The sequence below is a fragment of the Pan paniscus genome, chromosome 5 (assembly GCF_029289425.2).
Source record: "Pan paniscus chromosome 5, NHGRI_mPanPan1-v2.0_pri, whole genome shotgun sequence".
In the NCBI taxonomy this organism is placed as follows: domain Eukaryota; kingdom Metazoa; phylum Chordata; class Mammalia; order Primates; family Hominidae; genus Pan; species Pan paniscus.
The window spans coordinates 180,686,576-180,706,337 of record NC_073254.2 but is presented as its reverse complement, the minus strand read 5'-3'; the positions used below and the strand labels follow the sequence as shown (position 1 = coordinate 180,706,337).

Sequence of the window (19,762 nt, the reverse complement as noted above, 5' to 3'; positions counted from 1 at the left end):
TTTAGAGTGTAAGAAAGAAAAAAAGATCAAATCAGGAACAACAGAATAACGCCTTCAGAGTGGTAAGAAGGAAAACAAGATAAAATCAGAAACAATGAAATAACACCTTTAGAGTAGTAAGAAGAAGAAAAGATCAGGTCAGAAAAAATGAAATAACATGCTAAGAAGAAAAAAAAAGATCAAGTCAGAAACAATGGAATAACACCTTTAGAGTGAAAAGAAGGAAAAAAACTCAGCAAGCTTAGACGCTATGCACAGCAAACAATTCCACTGAAAATGAATGTTACGTAAGTACATATTCTGTCCTCCTAAAAACAAAGAACAAATAAAAGAATGTTTCATCAGCAGGATTATGTAATAAAAGATGTGAAAGAATGCTATGTAAGTAGAAGAAAAATAATACCATATGGGAATTGGCATCAAAACCACAAAATACTATCAAAACAAAAAAACTTTATTGATAAATTTAACACAATATGCAAAAGAGCTATACCGTGTATACTACATAACATTGGTGAGAAGAAAATTAGAAGATCTAAATAAAGACACGTCATGCTTATAGATTAAAAAATCCAATGTCACTTTTCACAAAACTGATCTTTAGCTTCAACCCACACCCAAGCAGAATTGCTGCAGTCTTTTCTTGAAAACCTAACAGAATGTATATGCTAGAATCACCAAGACAATCTTTAAAAAGAATAAAAAACTTGGAATAAAATCACAAGTTGTGGGATAGATGCATATGGTAATATGGAAATTCTCATAAAGACACAGTAATCAAGACATATGGTATTGGCTGGGCCCCTTGGCTGTAATCCTAACATTTTGGGAGGCCAAGATGAGAGGATTGTCTGAGATGAGGAGTTGCAGACAAGCCTGGGCAACAGAGCAAGACCCTCATCTCTACAAATATTTAAAAAAATTAGCCACGTTTGGTGCCATGTGCCTGTAGTCCCAGCTATTCAGGAAGCTGAGGTGGGAGGATCACTGGAGCCCATGAGGTGGAGGCTGAAATGAGCCATGATTGTGCTACTGAACTTTAGCCTGGGAGACAGATTAAAACCTTCCCTCTCTCTCTCAAACAAACAAACAAAAAATACATAGTATTGGGCAAAACATATGCAAACAAAAACAGAAAAGGGTCAGCATAAATTTACATATATGGTCAATTTATTTTCATTACAGGTAGCAAAGCAATTTAATGAGGAATTTTTTTTTCCAAAATTGGTCTGAAACAACTGGATAGCCATAGAACAAAACTATAACAAACGTGAAGCTTGAATCCTACTGTATGACTCAAATTAAATTAATTTGAGATAGCTCTTAGACCTCAATGTAACAGCTAATTCTGAAGCTGAAATATAAAACTGCTATGAAAAAGTATAGTATCTTATAACCTTGGAGAAGGAAAAATTTTTTGAGGGAAGAACCAGAAAACACTAACTGTAAAAGAAAACAAAGTATAATGTGGACTTTCATTGAATAAAAACTTATGCTCACCAAATATCACTGTTAAGAAAATAAATAAGTAAGTAACACACTGGAAGAAAAACACTCTCATCCATATATCTGACAAATGGCCTGTATCCAGAGTATAGAAACATTTCTCCCACTCACTAATCAGAGGACAAACAACCTAATCAAAATGGGCAACAGGCTTGAATAGTCATTTCTTAGGAAAAGATGCACACAGAGCCAACAATCACCTGAAAAAGTGCACAACATCTTAGCCATCAAAAATCAAGAGTTATAACCCTCATAAGATGACACTGAACATCCAGTGTACATGGATATCGTTAAGAAGACACAATAATAAGTGGTGTCACCGATTTGGAGCTAGAATGTGCCACTCTCTCATATGCTGGTGGAAGTTCAAAATCATACAACAAATTAAAAAATCAGTCTGATGGTTTCTTATAAAGTTCCATAAATATGCATCTATCCTACAAACCTGTAATTCTATTCTTGAATATTTACCCCCCAAAATGAAAACATAAGTCCACAAAAATCTATATAAATATTCATAGCAGCTTTATGTTTTATAAACTCAAAATAAAAACTATTTCAATGTTTTCATCAAAAGAAAATGAAAACTATTTAAATGGTTTCATCAAAAGAAAATGAAAAAAGAATTTCCAGTATATTTATACAAAGGAATACTATTCATCAACAAGGAACAAGTTACTGATAGTCTCAGAAGCATGAACAAAGCTCAAAAATATATTAAGGAAAGAAGCCAGACGTCAAAGTGTATAGTCTGTATGAGTCCATTCATGTGAGTTTATAGAAGACACAAAATAATTTATGGTGAAAGAAACCAATAGCATTTGCCACTGGCCGTGGGAAGAGGGTAGCAGAGATTGATTGAGCAGCCATACAAGGGAGTTTCTGGGGTGGTGAAAATGTTCTGCATCGTGAGGGCAGTGTGCGCTACACAAGTATATGTATTTATCAAATCTCATCCAGCTACATTTAAGATCTGTGCATCTCACTCTATGTGAAAATATACTCAACTGAAAAACAGAGCAGGTATCTGTTTCAGGTGCTACATCACTTGATACGTCCAGTTGTGTTAAAAACCACTGCCTAACATCCTCAAATGGGGGATCTGGGCTTGAGACTAGGTCACATGTGTAGAGTCTCTACAGAGACCGTTTTGGATTCCCATGGTCCATAATACGTTCCAAGTTTTCTCAGACAGCCACAGGTCATGAATGTGAGGATTCTGAGAGGTTGGAGCAATGTTCTTGGGAGGCATAATGGGGAAGGCATTCTCCAAGATTCCTCCAGCCTGGGGTCTTCACCTGCTGTGCCTCTCACTACATTGTTTTCTGACTCATCCATAGCCACTTGACCCCTTCAGATCCCATAGTCTACCTAGCCATCTCCCTTTATGCCTTGGGTCCCGCTGTTCTTTCAACTCATCACCCATTCCTTCAGTCCCAGAGTGACTGCAGCCAGCAGAGGATGGACTGAGAGCAAGAGAGGAGGTCGTGCCCATGAACCCATCCTAGAGAAGCAGCATCCTGCCTGGGAGCTAGTTTTCCAGGGAAGCTTTTATAAGTCCTATAGACCCAAACCCACTTGCTCTACCAGATACAGTATTTATAGTAATACTATTTTCATTATTATTTTATATTGCAAATGTAGAGCATTTATGCTACACTATGAGTAAATAGAGTAAGGGGGCTGGCATGGGAATTATATAATCTTGGATGCCATTTCTTCCTTGGGGAAATGTATTTGAGTTCCAACTTACATATTACTATATAGTCTTATAGAGAGAGATACAAAGAGCTAGACAGACAGAGATATCTTTGTATGCGCATTAAAAAATCTAAGATACATACTTCAAAATCTGTGTCATTTATTCTGGAGGAAAGTATTTGGCAGAAGGTGAAAGGAAGATATTCTGATCCTTTCTTGTACAGACATGTATTATCTCAGTTTTCATAGAGAGCATATACTACTTTTGATGTTTTAAAACAAAAATTATAATCTGTGATGTGTCCACAGTTGTTCAAAAGTTGAAGCTGAAGACCATTTGTGCTTGTGGCAATATTATTGTGGTATAATGGGAATATTTCAAAGGCACTTGTTAACACTTTGTTACAGCAAAATGTAGAGGGCGCTAAGTGCCCTTGAATATTCTCCCATCTCTGGTGACCTGTGTTGTTTTGAAATTTGCAGTGGCCTGGCCAGGAACTACTGCAGGAATCCAGATGCTGAGATTCGCCCTTGGTGTTACACCCTGGATCCCAGTGTCAGGTGGGAGTACTGCAACCTGACACAATGTCCAGTGACAGAATCGAGTGTCCTCACAACTCCCACAGTGGCCCCAGTTCCAAGCACAGAGGCTGCTTCTGAACAAGGTAAGAAATTTGTGGTTAGACATCTATATACTGGGATGAAAAACCATGGAAAATCTTACTGATGCAGAAGCCTTCAGTGGTACACTGGAGGGTTGGTTGAGGGTCTGCAATGTGGAGGAAAGCCTCAGCGCCCTCCCTGGGGGATCCAGAACTGTGATTTTTGGCACCCCGTGAGGAGGCAGTGTCTTTAGGAAGGGCACAGACCCACCAGGGCACTGGACTTACCACTCCCCTGGTTATTAAATGGGTCATTTCAGTGTCCTAGCCAAAATGGATATTCTAACAACCTGCCAAATAGGTGAAGATTTCCAAGTCAATAAGCCTTTCCAGTGATTTAAAATAGACCTTTTTCATTGCAATCTACAGTTTGCAGTTTCTTAAGAACATGGCCTTTGAGTATGATATCCTAGAGAAACCTAAGGAGACTGCATTATTTTTCTGTTGTCCTGGGGCTACATAGCAGGAGGTAACCAACGAATGCTGTCTCTCCCTGGCCTATCTCAGTCTTTCACAGGCTCTGTTCACCTCAGCTTTGAAGTTAGAAATTTCTAGGTGTTCTTGCCTCTTGTTCTCATGAAAGCTGCATTGGCAGTGAGTCTACAGAAGAAGAGGAAGAGAATTCTGCTTTGTTGCAATTCAGGACTCTGGGCACCAGAAGATTCCCTCTCTCTCCTCCAAGGGAATAAGTTGTTTGTCTCTAACCCTCCTTGAGAAACAATGAGTCTTTGCCTACACTCCTAAATGTAGGATGATTTCCTGCCCAAATTTTCAAAAGATTAAGCCTTTTGCCTTGGTATGAGCAATGGTCTAGGGAAATGTGCAAGGGTCTTGTGTCAGCCCCTGACTGACCACCAGTCACCTCCTACAGCCTGCACCAAGGAATGCATTGCATTCTGGTCTTCTGCCCTGTGGTTCTCATGAAAACCAGCAGAGATTCATGCGATGGAGCTGCACATGAATGTAATTTCCAATGTCCAGCATTCTCCTCTGTTCTTTATCTTTAGATTTAAAAATAATGTTTCTATGAACTTATTAAAATTCTAGAATACTATGAATCTACTGGGTCTTTTCACATCCTTTTGCTACTAGTAGAAAAAAGAATAGTAATAATTTTCAGAGGCTACTCTCCAGTATGTGACATAAATTATCTCCCATGTTTCTCTGCTCATGCAATTACTGAGTATGATTTATTTTATTTTAATTTCAGCACCACCTAAGAAAAGCCCTGTGGTCCAGGATTGCTACCATGGTGATGGACGGAGTTATCGTGGCATATCCTCCACCACTGTCACAGGAAGGACCTGTCAATCTTGGTCATCTATGATACCACACTGGCATCAGAGGACCCCAGAAAACTACCCAAATGCGTATGTATTTGATTAAAACCATAAGAGGAACAACAGCCAACTCAAATATTGGTTAGAAGAGCCATGCTTTAAGCTCACTTCTTAGGGACAAATTTCTCTTAGACTCACATTTTGGCAAAATGTCTCAGGACCTTTGCTTTTGAGCAAAGAGTCTAAGAGAAGAGAAATTTTAGGCCTGCTATCTTTCCTAATAGTTTTATGGAAGGAGTAGAATATACGGAAGTGGCGAAGTCATATTAATGTAAAGCTCAGAAGATAAATGACCAAAGCTTAAACACAGCACCATTCCACAATGCCCACTAAAAATCAATGTCATCTTTCACTCGTGCAATTCTGTCATTCTAAATTTCAATTCCCGAAGGTTTGTTTGCCATTTTTGTCATGGGTAATAAGTAAAAAAAAAAAAATTAAGATGTGTATATATATATGTATATATATATATATATATACATATATATATACACACACACACACAAACATCTGAATATTTATATATGTCTGAATATTTATATACTTGTGTATAAATTTTATATTTAAATTTTTGTATAAATTTATATATTTTTAATATTTCATTAAAAATTATATTGTTCCACTATGTATGTCTGAGTATTTTTATATATTTTAATATAACATTTTAAATATTTATATATAAATATTCAGATATGTAACTGGATATTCATTTACACACACAAATATATGTGTGCATGTGTGTATATATATATACCCATATATATATACACACACACACATACATACGGGTATAAACACACTGGGCCTGAAGCACCAGTGGTCTGAAAGGACATGTGTTGCCAGGAATTGAAGAGCAAAAGCAGGAAGGCGGATGGGAGTCAGGAAGTACACAAATGCTGAAAAGTAAAATGGACAGGTACATGGACAAAAAACAGGTATAAGCATAACAGCCTTTTGGAAGTAAATGACTATAAAATATATGAAAATACTGTTTTCACATGTTGCACAACAGATAGTAGTGTATTGAGATAATTTTGAACAGAAAACAAATGTGATCAACCCCATAAGTGTGCTGTATTTCATCATGGACTGAAGGAAAAAGAGATGGAGCCCAAGCAGACCACAGCAGTCTTGATGAACTGAGAGACACCAGAGTTTGGGATTACAAAGGCAGCTGGGATTTTCTACACTTGGTAATAATGAGAAAGAATTTGTGGAGATAAAGAGCTACGGTCATGTACCTAGAAGTCACCTCAGTGTAATATAAATCTGCATTTGCACAGGGAGTGATTCCACAATGAAAGTAGGACAAAGAACAGCCACTGGGGAAAGAACAACTACAAGGGAACAGTGAGTTCAATGGAGATGGCAGAGCTCACAAAGCACTGGGGGATATTTGAGTTCTTACCAGCTAGAAAAGAGACCTCATTGCAAATCTTGGGCATTCAGTAGAGACCCCAGAAAAGCCACTCTTTGGAAACAGAGTTGATGTATTTTAAGAGCAAAGTCTACTCCACAAAAATCCTACCAAAATTGAAAAGCAAGTCAGAAAGACCAAAATCATCTCAACATAAATTAGTTGCCCATCAGAAGAAAACTTAACCTCTTCATAGGTAAACAACAAAATCAAATTGCTCAGTTATCTGGCATCCACAATATGTGACATAAATTTAAAAATTTACTAGACATACAAGAAGCATTTAGTGTGATCCATAACCAGGAGAAAAATCACTCAATACAAATAGACCCAGAAATGACAGAAATGATGGAATTAGCAAAAACATTTAAAATATACATATGATCATTTGATCTTGTGATCAGATATCACAAGAGAAGAAAGAGATACTCGAACAGAAAAAATGCCTGAAGCAGTGATGGCTGAAAACTTTCCAAATATGAAGAAAATAAGAAGCTCACAGATTCAAGAAAACTAATCAATCAGAAATATGATTTTGAAAAGTAAAAATGTATGATTTACTTTGGCAAATCTTCTTGGTTAAATTGTCTAAAATCAAAGAAAGCAAGGAAAATTTTATAAGCCAGAGGAAAAAAGATTGTTTATATAAAGGAACAGTTACACAAATGACTGATGCCTTCTCATCAGAAACAATGAAAGTCAGAAACGATAAAGTAACATCTTTAAAGTAATAGAAGAAAAACCCAAGAGGTGAGGGATCATGGCAGACAGGAGGCAGGACTAGACTGCAGCTCTGGACAGAGCAGCATGCGGAGGCTCGTATTGTGAATTTTAGCCCCATATTGACTGCAAGAACAGACCAGCAATCCTGAGAGGACCCACAGACCGTGTGAAGGAAGCAGACTGCTCCTGCAGGATAAGGGAGACACCCCAAATACTGTGAGTTCCCCAATTGCAGAAGCGGAAAAGGGAGGCCTTACTCCCTCAAACGCACCCCACAACTGGAGAAGCTGAAAGTCTGTTTGCAGGAGAAGTTCCCAACTTTACCTGGGGCTCAGTAAAGTTAGAGAGCTGAGCCAAGCGAAATATAGGGGTAGAGAAAGCAGCAGAGAAGACCTGGGAGCTTGCTGGATCCCCAAGCAGCTCATCCCTGCCTGGCACCACAGGGATCCATCAGAAGGGTGGCCAAAGGAACAGAGGGTAAAACTCCACAGGGAGGACTGCTCTACCTGAACTTTCTAACAATTTGAACAGGGGGAGAAGCCTCCTGGCCAGAACTTGGGGGAGGGCATGAATCTGGTTTGCAGACTTCACAGGTGGGGGAAGGACTAAAGCCCTTTTCTTTCACAGCTGGGAGGTGGAAAGCCTCAGGCAAGTTTTCAAGCCTGACTTTCCCCCCACCTGGAAACAGACTTGGAGCTGTTGGGGAGTTGGGGGCATGATGGGAGTAAGACCAGCCCTTCAGTTTGCATGGGTGCTGGGTGAGGCCTGTGACTGACAGCTTCCCTCCACTTCCCTGACAACTCAGATGACTCAGTAGAGGCAGCCATAATCCTCCTAGGTACACAACTCCAGTGACCTGGGAACTTCACCCCCACACCACACAGAAGCTTCAGTAAGACGGGCCCAAGGAAAGTCTGAGCTCAGACACGCCTAGTCCCACCCCCAACTGATGGTCCTTCCCTACCCACCCTGGTAGCAGAAGACAAAGAGCATATAATCTTTGGAGTTCTAGGGCCCACCCACCTCTAGTCCCTCTGCACACTAGTATAGCTGATGCAGGAGGCCAACCAGCACAAAAATAGAGCATTAAACCACCAAAGCTAGGAACCCCTATGGAGTCCATTTCACCCTCCTCCACCTACACCAGAACAGGCACTGGTATCCACAGCTGAGAGACCCATAGATAGTTCACATCACAGGACTCTGTACAGACAATCCCCAGTACCAGCCCAGAGCTGGGTAGACTCACTAGGTGGCAAGACCCAGAAGACAGGCAATAATCACTGCAGTTCAGCTCACAGGAAGCCACATCCATAGGAAAAGAGGGAGAGTACTACATCAAGGGAACACCCCATGGGACAAAAACATCTGAACAACAGCCTTCAGCCCTAGACATTCCCTCTGACACAGTCTACCCAAATGAGAAGGAACCAGAAAACCAACCCTGGTAATATGACAAAACAAGGCTCATCACACCCCCAGTTCACCAGCAATGGATCCAAACCAAGAAGAAATTCCTGATTTACCTGAAAGAGAATTCAGGAGGTTAGTTATTAAGCTAATCAGGGAGGGACCAGAGAAAGGCAAAGCCCAATGCAAGGAAATCCAAAAAAAAAAAAAAGGTACAAGAAGTAAAAGGTGAAATATTCAAAAAAATAGATAGCTTAATAAAAAAACAATAAAAAATTCAGTAGACTTTGGACACACCTTTGGAAATGTGACATGCTCTGGAAAGTCTCAGCAGTAGAACTGAACAAGTAGAAAAAATAAATTCAGAGCTCAAAGACAAGGACTTCAAATTAACCCAATCCAACAAAGACAAAGAAAAAAGGATAAGAAAATATGAACAAAGCCTCCAAGACGTCTGGGATTATGTTAAATGACCAAATATAAGAATAATCGTGGCTCCTGAGGAAGAAGACAATACTAAAAGCTTGGAAAACATATTTGGGGGAATAACTGGGGAAAACTTACCTGGCCTTGCTGGACACCTAGACATGCAAATACAAGAAACACAAAGAACATGTAAATACAAGCAGCACAAAGAACACCTGGGAAATTCATCACAAAAAGATCTTAGCCTAGGCACATTCTCATCAGGTTATGCAAAGTTAAGACGAAGGCAAGAATCTTAAGAGCTGTGAGACAGAAGCACCAGGTAATGTATAAAGGAAACCCTATCAGATTAACAGCCAGTTTTTCAGCAGGAACTGTACAGGCTATAAAGGATTGGAGCCCTATCATCACCCTCCTCAAACAAAACAATTATCAGCCAAGAATTTTTTATCCAGCGAAAGTAAGCATCATATATGAAGGAAAGATACAGTCGTTTTTGGACAAACAAATGCTAAGAGAATTCACCATTACTAAGTCACCACTAGAAGAACTGCTAAAAGGAGCTCTAAATCTTGAAACAAATCCTAGAAACACATGAAAACAGAATCTCTTTAAAGCATAAATTACACAGGACCTATAAGACAAAAGCACAAGTTAAAAAACAAAAACAAAAAACAAAACCAAAGGACGGAGGCAATAAAGAATATGATGAATGCAGTGGCACCTCACATTTCAATACTAAAATTGAATCTAAATGGCCTAAATGCTCCACTTAAAGGATACAAAAAGAGTTGGTGGCTGGCAAGATGGCTGAATAGGAACAGCTCCAGTCTGCTGCTCCCCGTGAGATCAACACATAGGGTGGGTCATTTCTGCATTTCCAACCAAGGTACCCGGCTCATCTCATTGGGACTGGTTAGATAGTGGGTGCAGCCCACAGAGGGTGACGTGAAGCAGGGTGGGGTGTCACCGCACCTGGGAAGTGGAAGGGGTCAGGGAACTCCCTCCCCTAGCCAAAGGAAGCCGTGAGGGACTGTGCCGTGAAGACCAGTGCATTCTGGCACAAATACTATGCTTTTCTCATGGTCTTTGCAACCTGAAGACCAGGAGATTCCCTTGGGTGCCTACACCACCAGGGCCCTGGATTTCACGCCCAAAACTGGGCTGGCATTTGGGCAGACACTAAGCTAGCTGCAGGAGTTTTTTTTCATACCCCAGTGGTCCCTGGAATGCCAGCAAGACAGAACCATTCACCCCCGTGAAGAAAGGGCTGAAGCCAGGGAGCTAAGTGGTCTTTCTCAGTGGATCCCACCCCCATGGAGCCCAGCAAGCTAAGCTCCACTGGCTTGAAATTCTTGCTGCCAGCACAGCAGTCTGAAGTTGACCTGGGACGCTCAAGCTTGGTGGGAGGAGGGGTGTCCACAATTACTGGGGCTTGAGTAGGAGGTTTTCCCCTCACAGTGTAAGCAAAACCGCTAGAAAGTTTGAACTGGGCAGAGTGCACTGCAGCTTGGCAAAGTCATTGTAGCAGGAGTGCCTCTCTAGATTCCTCCTCTCTGGGCAGAGCATCTCTGAAAGAAAGGCAGCAGCCCCAGTCAGAAGCTTATAGATAAAACTCCCATCTCCCTGGGACAGAGCAACTGGAGGAAGGGGTGTCTGTGGGTGCAGCTCCAGCAGACTTTGTTTCCTGCCTGCCAGCTCTGAAAAGAGCACCAGATCCCCCAGCACAGCACTAGAGCTCTGATAAGGGACAGACTGCCTCCTCAAGTGGGTCCTGGCTTCAGAAGGTAATAAGAAACTCCTTTGAGCTAAAGGAGCATGTTCTAAGACAATGCAAGGAAGCTAAGAACCTTGAAAAAGGTTAGAGGAATTGCTAACTACAGTAAGCAGTTTAGAGAAGAACATAAATGAACTTAGGGAGCTGAAAAACACAGCATGAGAACTTCGTGACACATACACAAGTATCAGTAGTGAAATTGATCAAGTGGAAGAAAGGATATCAGAGATTGAAAATCAACTTAATGAAGTAAAGCGTGAAAACAAGATTAGGGAATAAAGAATGAAAAGGAATGAACAAATCCTCCAAGAAGCATGGGACTATGTGAAAAGATTGAACCTACGTTTGATTGGTGTACATGAAAGTGATGGGAGAATGGAACCAAGTTGCCTCCAGCTTTGTTCTTTTGGCTTAGGATTGCCTTGGCGATGCGGGCTCTTTTTTGGTTCCATATGAACTTTAAAGTAGTTTTTTCCAATTCTGTGAAGAAAGTCATTGGTAGCTTTATGGGGATGGCATTGAATCTGTAAATTACCTTGGGCAGTATGGCCATTTTCACGATATTGATTCTTCCTACCCATGAGCATGGAATGTTCTTCCATTTGTTTGTATCCTCTTTTATTTCCTTGAGCAGTGGTTTGTAGTTCTCCTTGAAGAGGTCCTTCACATCCCTTGTAAGTTGGATTCCTAGGTATTTTATTCTCTTTGAAGCAATTGTGAATGGGAGTTCACTCATGATTTGGCTCTCTGTTTGTCTGTTATTGGTGTATAAGAATGCTTGTGATTTTTGTACATTGATTTTGTATCCTGAGACTTTGCTGAAGTTGCTTATCCACTTAAGGAGATTTTGGGCTGAGACAATGGGGTTTTCTAGATATACAATCATGTCGTCTGCAAACAGGGACAATTTGACTTCCTCTTTTCCTAATTGAATACCCTTTATTTCCTTCTCCTGCCTAATTGCCCTGGCCAGAACTTCCAACACTATGTTGAATAGGAGTGGTGAGAGAGGGCATCCCTGTCTTGTGCCAGTTTTCAAAGGGAATGCTTCCAGTTTTTGCCCATTCAGTATGATATTGGCTATGGGTTTGTCATAGATAGCTCTTATTATTTTGAAATACGTCCCATCAATACCTAATTTATTGAGAGTTTTTAGCATGAAGGGTTGTTGAATTTTGTCAAAGGCTTTTTCTGCATCTATTGAGATAATCATGTGGTTTTTGTCTTTGGCTCTGTTTATATGCTAGATTACATTTATTGATTTGCGTATATTGAACCAGCCTTGCATCCCAGGGATGAAGCCCACTTGATCATGGTGGATAAGCTTTTTGATGTGCTGCTGGATTCGTTTTGCCAGTATTTTATTGAGGATTTTTGCATCAATGTTCATCAAGGATATTGGTCTAAAATTCTCTTTTTTGGTTGTGTCTCTACACGGCTTTGGTATCAGTACCTGACTTCAAACTATACTGCAAGGCTACAGTAACCAAAACAGCATGGTACTGGTACCAAAACAGAGATATAGATCAATGGAACAGAACAGAGCCCTCAGAAATAACGTCGCATATCTATAACTATCTGATCTTTGACAAACCTGAGAAAAACAAGCAATGGGGAAAGGATTCCCTATTTAATAAATGGTGCTGGGAAAACTGGCTAGCCATATGTAGAAAGCTGAAACTGGATCCCTTCATTACACCTTATACAAAAATCAATTCAAGATGGATTAAAGACTTAAACATTAGACCTAAAACCATAAAAACCCTAGAAGAAAACCTAGGCATTACTATTCAGGACATAAGCATGGGCAAGGACTTCATGTCTAAAACACCAAAAGCAATGGCAACAAAAGACGAAATTGACAAATGGGATCTAATTAAACTAAAGAGCTTCTGCACAGCAAAAGAAACTACCATCAGAGTGAACAGGCAACCTACAAAATGGGAGAAAATTTTTGCAACCTACTCATCTGACAAAGGGCTAATATCCAGAATCTACAATGAACTCAAACAAATTTACAAGAAAAAAACAAACAACCCCATCAAAAAGTGGGCGAAGGACATGAACAGACACTTCTCAAAAGAAGACATTTATGCAGCCAAAAAACACATGAAAAAATGCTCATCATCACTGGCCATCAAAGAAATGCAAATCAAAACCACAATGAGATACCATCTCATACCAGTTAGAATGGTGATCATTAAAAAGTCAGGAAACAACAGGTGCTGGAGAGGATGTGGAGAAATAGGAACACTTTTACACTGTTGGTGGGACTGTAAACTAGTTCAACCATTGTGGAAGTCAGTGTGGCAATTCCTCAGGGATCTAGAACTAGAAATACCATTTGACCCAGCCATCCCATTACTGGGTATATACCCAAAGGACTATAAATCATGCTGCTATAAAGACACATGCACACGTATGTTTATTGTGGCATTATTCACAATAGCAAAGACTTGGAACCAACCCAAATGTCCAACAATGATAGACTGGATTAAGAAAATGTGGCACATATACACCATGGAATACTATGCAGCCATAAAAAATGATGAGTTCACGTCCTTTGTAGGGACATGGATGAAATTGGAAATCATCATTCTCAGTAAACTATCGCAAGAACAAAAAACCAAACACCGCATATTCTCACTCATAGGTGGGAATTGAACAATGAGATCACATGGACACAGGAAGAGGAATATCACACTCTGGGGACTGTTGTGGGATGGGGGGAGGGGGGAGGGATAGCATTGGGAGATATACCTAATGCTAGATGACCAGTTAGTGGGTGCAGCGCACCAGCATGGCACATGTATACATATGTAACTAACCTGCAGAATGTGCACATGTACCCTAAAACTTAAAGTATTAAAAAAAAAAAAAAGATTCAGAAAAAAAAAAAAAAAAAAAGAATGGAACCAAGTTGGAAAACACTCTTTGGGATATTATCCAGGAGAACTTCCCCAACCTAGCAAGACAGGCCAACATTCAAATTAAGGAAATACAGAGAATACCACATTCAAATTCAGGAAATACAGAGAACATCACAAAGATACTCCTCGAGAAGAGCAACCTGAAGACACATAATCGTCAGATTCACCAAGGTTGAAATGAAGGAAAAAAATGTTAAGGGCAGCCAGAGAGAAAGTTTGGGTTACCCACAAAGGGAACCCCATCAGACTAACAGTGGATCTTCCTGCAGAAACTCTACAAGCCAGAAGAGAGTGGGAGGCCAATATTCAACATTCTTTTTTATTATTATTATACTTTAAGTTCTAGGGTACATGTGCACAAGGTGCAGGTTTGTTACATATGTATACATGTGCCATGTTGGTGTGCTGCACCCATTAACTCTTCATTTACATTAGGTATATCTCTTAATACTATCCCTCCCCACTCCCCCCATCCCATGACAGGCCCCGGTGTGTGATGTTCCCCACTCTGTCCATGGACTCTCATTGTTCAATTCCCACCTATGAGTGAGAACATTCAGTGTTTGGTTTTTCATCCTTGTGATAGTTTGCTGAGAATGATGGTTTCCAGCTTCATCCACATCCCTACAAAGGACATGAACTCATCCATTTTTATGGCTGCATAGTATTCCATGGTGTATATGTGCCACATTTTCTTAATCCAGTCTACCATTGATGGACGTTTGTGTTGGTTCCAAGTCTTTGCTATTGTGAATAGTGCTGCAATAAACATATGTGTGCATGTGTCTTTATAGCAGCATGATTTATAATCCTTTAGATATATATCCAGTAATTGTATGGCTGTGTCAAATGGTATTTCTAGTTCTAAATCCTTGAGGAATCACCACACTGTCTTCCACAATGGTTGAACTAATTTACAGTCCCACCACCAGTGTAAAAGTGTTCCTATTTCTCCACATCCTCTCTAGCATCTGTTGTTTCCTGACTTTTTAATGATCACCATTCTAACTGGTATGAGATGGTATCTCATTGTGGTTTTGATTTGCATTTCTCTGATGGCCAGTGATGATGAGCATTTTTTCATGTGTCTCTTGGCTGCATAAAAGTTTTCTATTGAGAATTGTCTGTTAATATTCTTCGCCAACTTTTTGATGGGGTTGTTTGATTTTTTTTCTTGTAAATTTGTTTGAGTTCATTGTAGATTCTGGATATTAGCCCTTTGTCAGATGGGTAGATTGTAAAAATTTTCTCCCATTCTGTAGCTTGCCTGTTCATTCTGAGGGTAGTTTCTTTTGCTGTGCACAAGCTCTTTAGTTAATTAGATCCCATTGGTCAATTTGGGCTTTTGTTGCCATTGCTTTTGGTGATTTCGTCATGAAGTCCTTGCCCATGCCTATGTCCTGAATGGTATTGCCTAGGTTTTCTTCTAGGGTTTTTATGGTTTTAGGTCTAACATTTAAGTCTTTAATCCATCTTGAATTAATTTTTATAGAAGGTGTAAGGAAGGGATCCAGTTTCAGCTTTCTACATATGGCTAGCTAGTTTTCCCAGCACCATGTATTAAATAGGGAATCCTTTCCCTATTTCTTGTTTTTGTCAGTTTTGTCAAAGATCAGGTGGTTGTAGATGTGTGGTATTATTTCTGAGGGCTCTGTTCTGTTCCATTGGTCTATATCTCTGTTTTGTTACCAGTACCATGCTGTTTTGGTTACTGTAGCCTTGTAATATAGTTTGAAGTCAGGCAGAGTGATGCCTCCAGCTTTGCTTTAGTGGCTTAGGATTGTCTTGGCAATGCGTGCTCTTTTTTGTTCCATATGAACTTTAAAGTAGTTTTTTCCAATTCTGTGAAGAAAGTCATTGGTAGCTTGATGGGGATGGCATTGAATCTATAAATTACCTTAGGCAGTATGGCCATTTTCACAATATTGATTCTTCCTATCCATGAGCCTGGAATGTTCTTCCATTTGTTTGTGTCCTCTTTTATTTCGTTAAGCAGTGGTTTGTAGTTCTCCTTGAAGAGGTCTTTCCCATCCCTTGTAAGTTGGATTCCTAGGTATTTTATTCTCTTTGAAGCAATTGTGAATGGGAGTTCATCCATGTCCCTACAAAGGACATGAAGTCATGTATGGGAATGCTTGTGATTTTTGCATATTGATTTTGTATCTTGAGACTTTGCTGAAGTTGCTTATCAGCTTAAGGAGATTTTGGGCTGAGAAGATGGGGTTTTCTAAATATACAATCATGTCATCTGCAAACAGGGACAATTTGACTTCCTCTTTTCCTAATTGAATACCCTTTATTTCCTTCTCCTGCCTGATTGCCCTGGCCAGAACTTCCAACACTATGTTGAATAGGAGTGGTGAGAGAGGGCATCCCTGTCTTGTGCCAGTTTTCAAAGGGAATGCTTCCAGTTTTTGCCCATTCAGTATGATATTGGCTATGGGTTTGTCATAAATAGCTCTTATTATTTTGAGATATGTACCATCAATACGTAGTTTATTGAGAGTTCAGCATGGAGAGCTGTTGAATTTTGTCAAAGGCCTTTTCTGCATCTATTGAGATAATCATGTGGTTTTTGTCTTTGGTTCTGTTTATATGATGGATTACGTTTATTGATTTGCATATGTTCAACCAGCCTTGCATCCCAGGGTTGAAGCCAACTTGATCATGGTGGATAAGCTTTTTGATGTGCTGCTGGATTCGTTTTGCCAGTATTTTATTGAGGATTTTTGCATCAATGTTCATCAGGGGTGTTGGTCTAAAATTCTCATTTTTGTTGTGTCTCTGCCAGGCTTTGGTATCAGGATGATGCTGGCCTCATAAAATGAGTTAGGGAGGATTCCCTCTTTTTCTATGATTGGAATAGTTTCAGAAGAATTGGTACCAGCTCCTCTTTGTACCTGTGGTAGAATTCGGCTATGAATCTGTCTGGTCCTGGACTTTTTTTGGTTGGTAGGCTCTTAATTATTGCCTCAATTTCAGAGCCTGTTATTGGTCCATTCAAGGATTCAATTTCTTTCTGGTTTAGTCTTGGTAGGGTGTATGTGTCCAGGAATTTTTCCATTTCTTCTAGGTTTTCTAGTTTATTTGCATAGAGGTGTTTATAGTATTCTCTGATGGTAGTTTGTGTTTCTGTGGGATCAGTGGTGATATCCCCTTTATCATTTTTTATTGCATCTATTTCTTGCTAGCAGTCTATCAATTTTGTTGATCTTTTCAAAAAACCAGTTCCTGGATTCATTGATGTTTTGAAGGGTTTTTTTTTGTGTCTCTATCTCCTTCAGTTCTGCTCTGATTTTAGTTATTTCTTGCCTTCTGCTAGTTCTTTAATGTGGTTGCTCTTGCTTCTCTAGTTCTTTTAATGGTGATGTTAGGGTGTCAATTTTAGATGTTTCCTGCTTTCTCTTGTGGGCATTTAGTGCTATAAATCTCCCCCGACACACTGCTTTAAATGTGTCCCAGAGATTCTGGTATGTTGTGTCTTTGTTCTCATTGGTTTCAAAGAACATCTTTATTTCTGCCTTCATTTCGTTATGTACCCAGTAGTCATTCAGGTGCAGGTTGTTCAGTTTCCATATAGTTGAGCAGTTTTTAATGAGTTTCTTAATCCTGAGTCCTAGTTTGATTTCACTGTGGTCTGAGAGACAGTTTGTTATAATTTCTGTTCTTTTACATTTGCTGAGGAATGCTTCACTTCCAACTATGTGGTCAATTTCAGAATAAGTGCGATGTGGTGCTGAGAAGAATGTATATTCTGTTGATTTGGGGTGGAGAGTTCTGTAGATGTCTATTAGGTCTGCTTGGTGCAGAGCTGAGTTCAATTCCTGGATATCCTTGTTAACTTTCTGTCTCATTGATCTGTCTAATGTTGACAGTGGGGTGTTAAAGTCTCCCATTATTATTGTGTGGGAGTCTAAGTCTCTTTGTAGGTCTCCAAGGACTTGCTTTATGAATCTGGGTGCTCCTGTATTGGGTGCATATATATTTAGGATAGTTAGCTCTTCTTGTTAAATTGGTCCCTTTACCATTATGTAATGGCTTTCTTTGTCTCTTTTGATCTTTGTTGGTTTAAAGTGTTTTATCAGAGAATAGGATTGCAACCCCTGCTTTTTTTTTTTGTTTTCCATTTGCTTGGTAGATCTTCCTCCATCCCTTTATTTTGAGCCTATGTGTGTCTCTGCACGTGAGATGGGTCTTCAGAATACAGCACACTGATGGATCTTGACTATCCAATTTGCCAGTCTGTGTCTTTTAATTGGAGCATTTAGCCCATTTACATTTAAGGTTAATATTTTTATGTGTGAATTTGATCCTGTCATCATGATGTTCGCTGGTTATTTTGCTCATTAGTTGATGCAGTTTCTTCCTAGCATCGATGGTTTTTACAATTTGGCATGTTTGTGCAGTGGCTGATACCGGTTGTTTCTTTCCATGTTTAGTGCTTCCTTCAGGAGCTCTTGTAAGGCAGGCCTGGTGGTGACAAAATCTCTCAGCATTTGCTTGTCTGTAAAGGATTTTATTTCTCCTTCACTTATGAAGCTTAGTTTGGCTGGATATGAAATTCTGGGTTGAAAATTCTTTTCTTTAAGAATGTTGAATATTGGCTGCCACTCTCTTCTGGCTTGTAGAGCTTCTGCTGAGAGATCCGCTGTTAGTCTGATGGGCTTCCCTTTGTGGGTAACCCGGCCTTTCTGGTGAATCTGACAATTATGTGTCTTGGAGTTACTCTTCTCGAGGAGTATCTTTGTGGCATTCTCTGTATTTCCTGAATTTGAATGTTGGCCTGCCTTGGTAGGTTGGGGAAGTTCTCCTGGATAATATCCTGAAGAGCGTTTTCCAACTTGATTCCATTCTCCTCGTCACTTTCAGGTACACCAAGCAGATGTAGATTTGGTCTTTTCACATAGTCCCATATTTATTGGAGGCTTTGTTCATTTCTTTTTACTCTTTTTTTCTCTAAACTTCTCTTCTCGCTTCATTTCATTCATTTGATCTTTAATCACTGATACCCTTTCTTCCACTTGATCGAATCGACTACTGAAACTTGTGCATGTGTCACGTAGTTCTCGTGCCATGGTTTTCAGCTCCATTAGATCATTTAAGGTCTTCTCTATGCTGTTTATTTTAGTTAGCCATTCATCTAAACTTTTTCCAGGTTTTTAGCTTCTTTGCAATGGGTTCGAACATCCTCCTTTAGCTCGGAGAAATTTGTTATTACAGATCGTCTGAAGCCTTCTTCTCTAAACTCATCATTCTCTGTCCAGCTTTGTTCTGTTGCTCGTGAGGAGCTGCTTTCCTTCGGAGGAGAAGAGGCACCCTGATTTTTAGAATTTTCAGCTTTTCTGCTCTGGTTTCTCCCCATCTTTGTGGTTTATCTACCTTTGGTTCTTGATGATGGTGATGTACAGATGGGGTTTTGGTGTGGATGTCTTTTCTGTTTGTTAGTTTTCCTTCTAACAGTCAGGACCCTCAGCTGCAGGTCTGTTGGAGTTTGCTGGAGGTCCACTCCAGTCCCTGTTTGCCTGGGTATCACCAGTGGAGGCTGCAGAACAGCAAATATTACAGAACAGCAAATGTTGCTGCCGGATCCTTCCTCTGGAAGCTTCATCTCAGAGGGGCACCCAGCTGTATGAGGTGTCAGTTGGCCCCTACTGGGAGGTGTCCCCCAATTAGGCTACTCGGGGGTCAGGGACCCACTTGAGGAGGCAGTCTGTCCATTCTCAGATCTCAAACTCTCTGCTGGGAGAACCACTACTCTCTTCAAAGCTGTCAGACAGGGATGTTTAAGTCTGCAGAAGTTTCTGCTGCCTTTTGTTCAGCTATGCCCTGCCCCCAGAGGTGGAGTCTACAGAGGCAGGCAGGCCTCCTTG

General features: G+C 40.1%; 1 protein-coding gene across 1 annotated transcript in view; it reads left to right on the top strand.

The window, feature by feature from the left end:
• LPA (lipoprotein(a)) overlaps positions 1-19,762 on the top strand; it is a 213,677-nt gene that overhangs the window by 68,658 nt on the left and 125,257 nt on the right. The window contains 2 exon segments of the mRNA XM_063605063.1: positions 3,691-3,872; positions 5,080-5,239. Coding sequence (XP_063461133.1) covers positions 3,691-3,872; positions 5,080-5,239 — 342 coding nt within the window.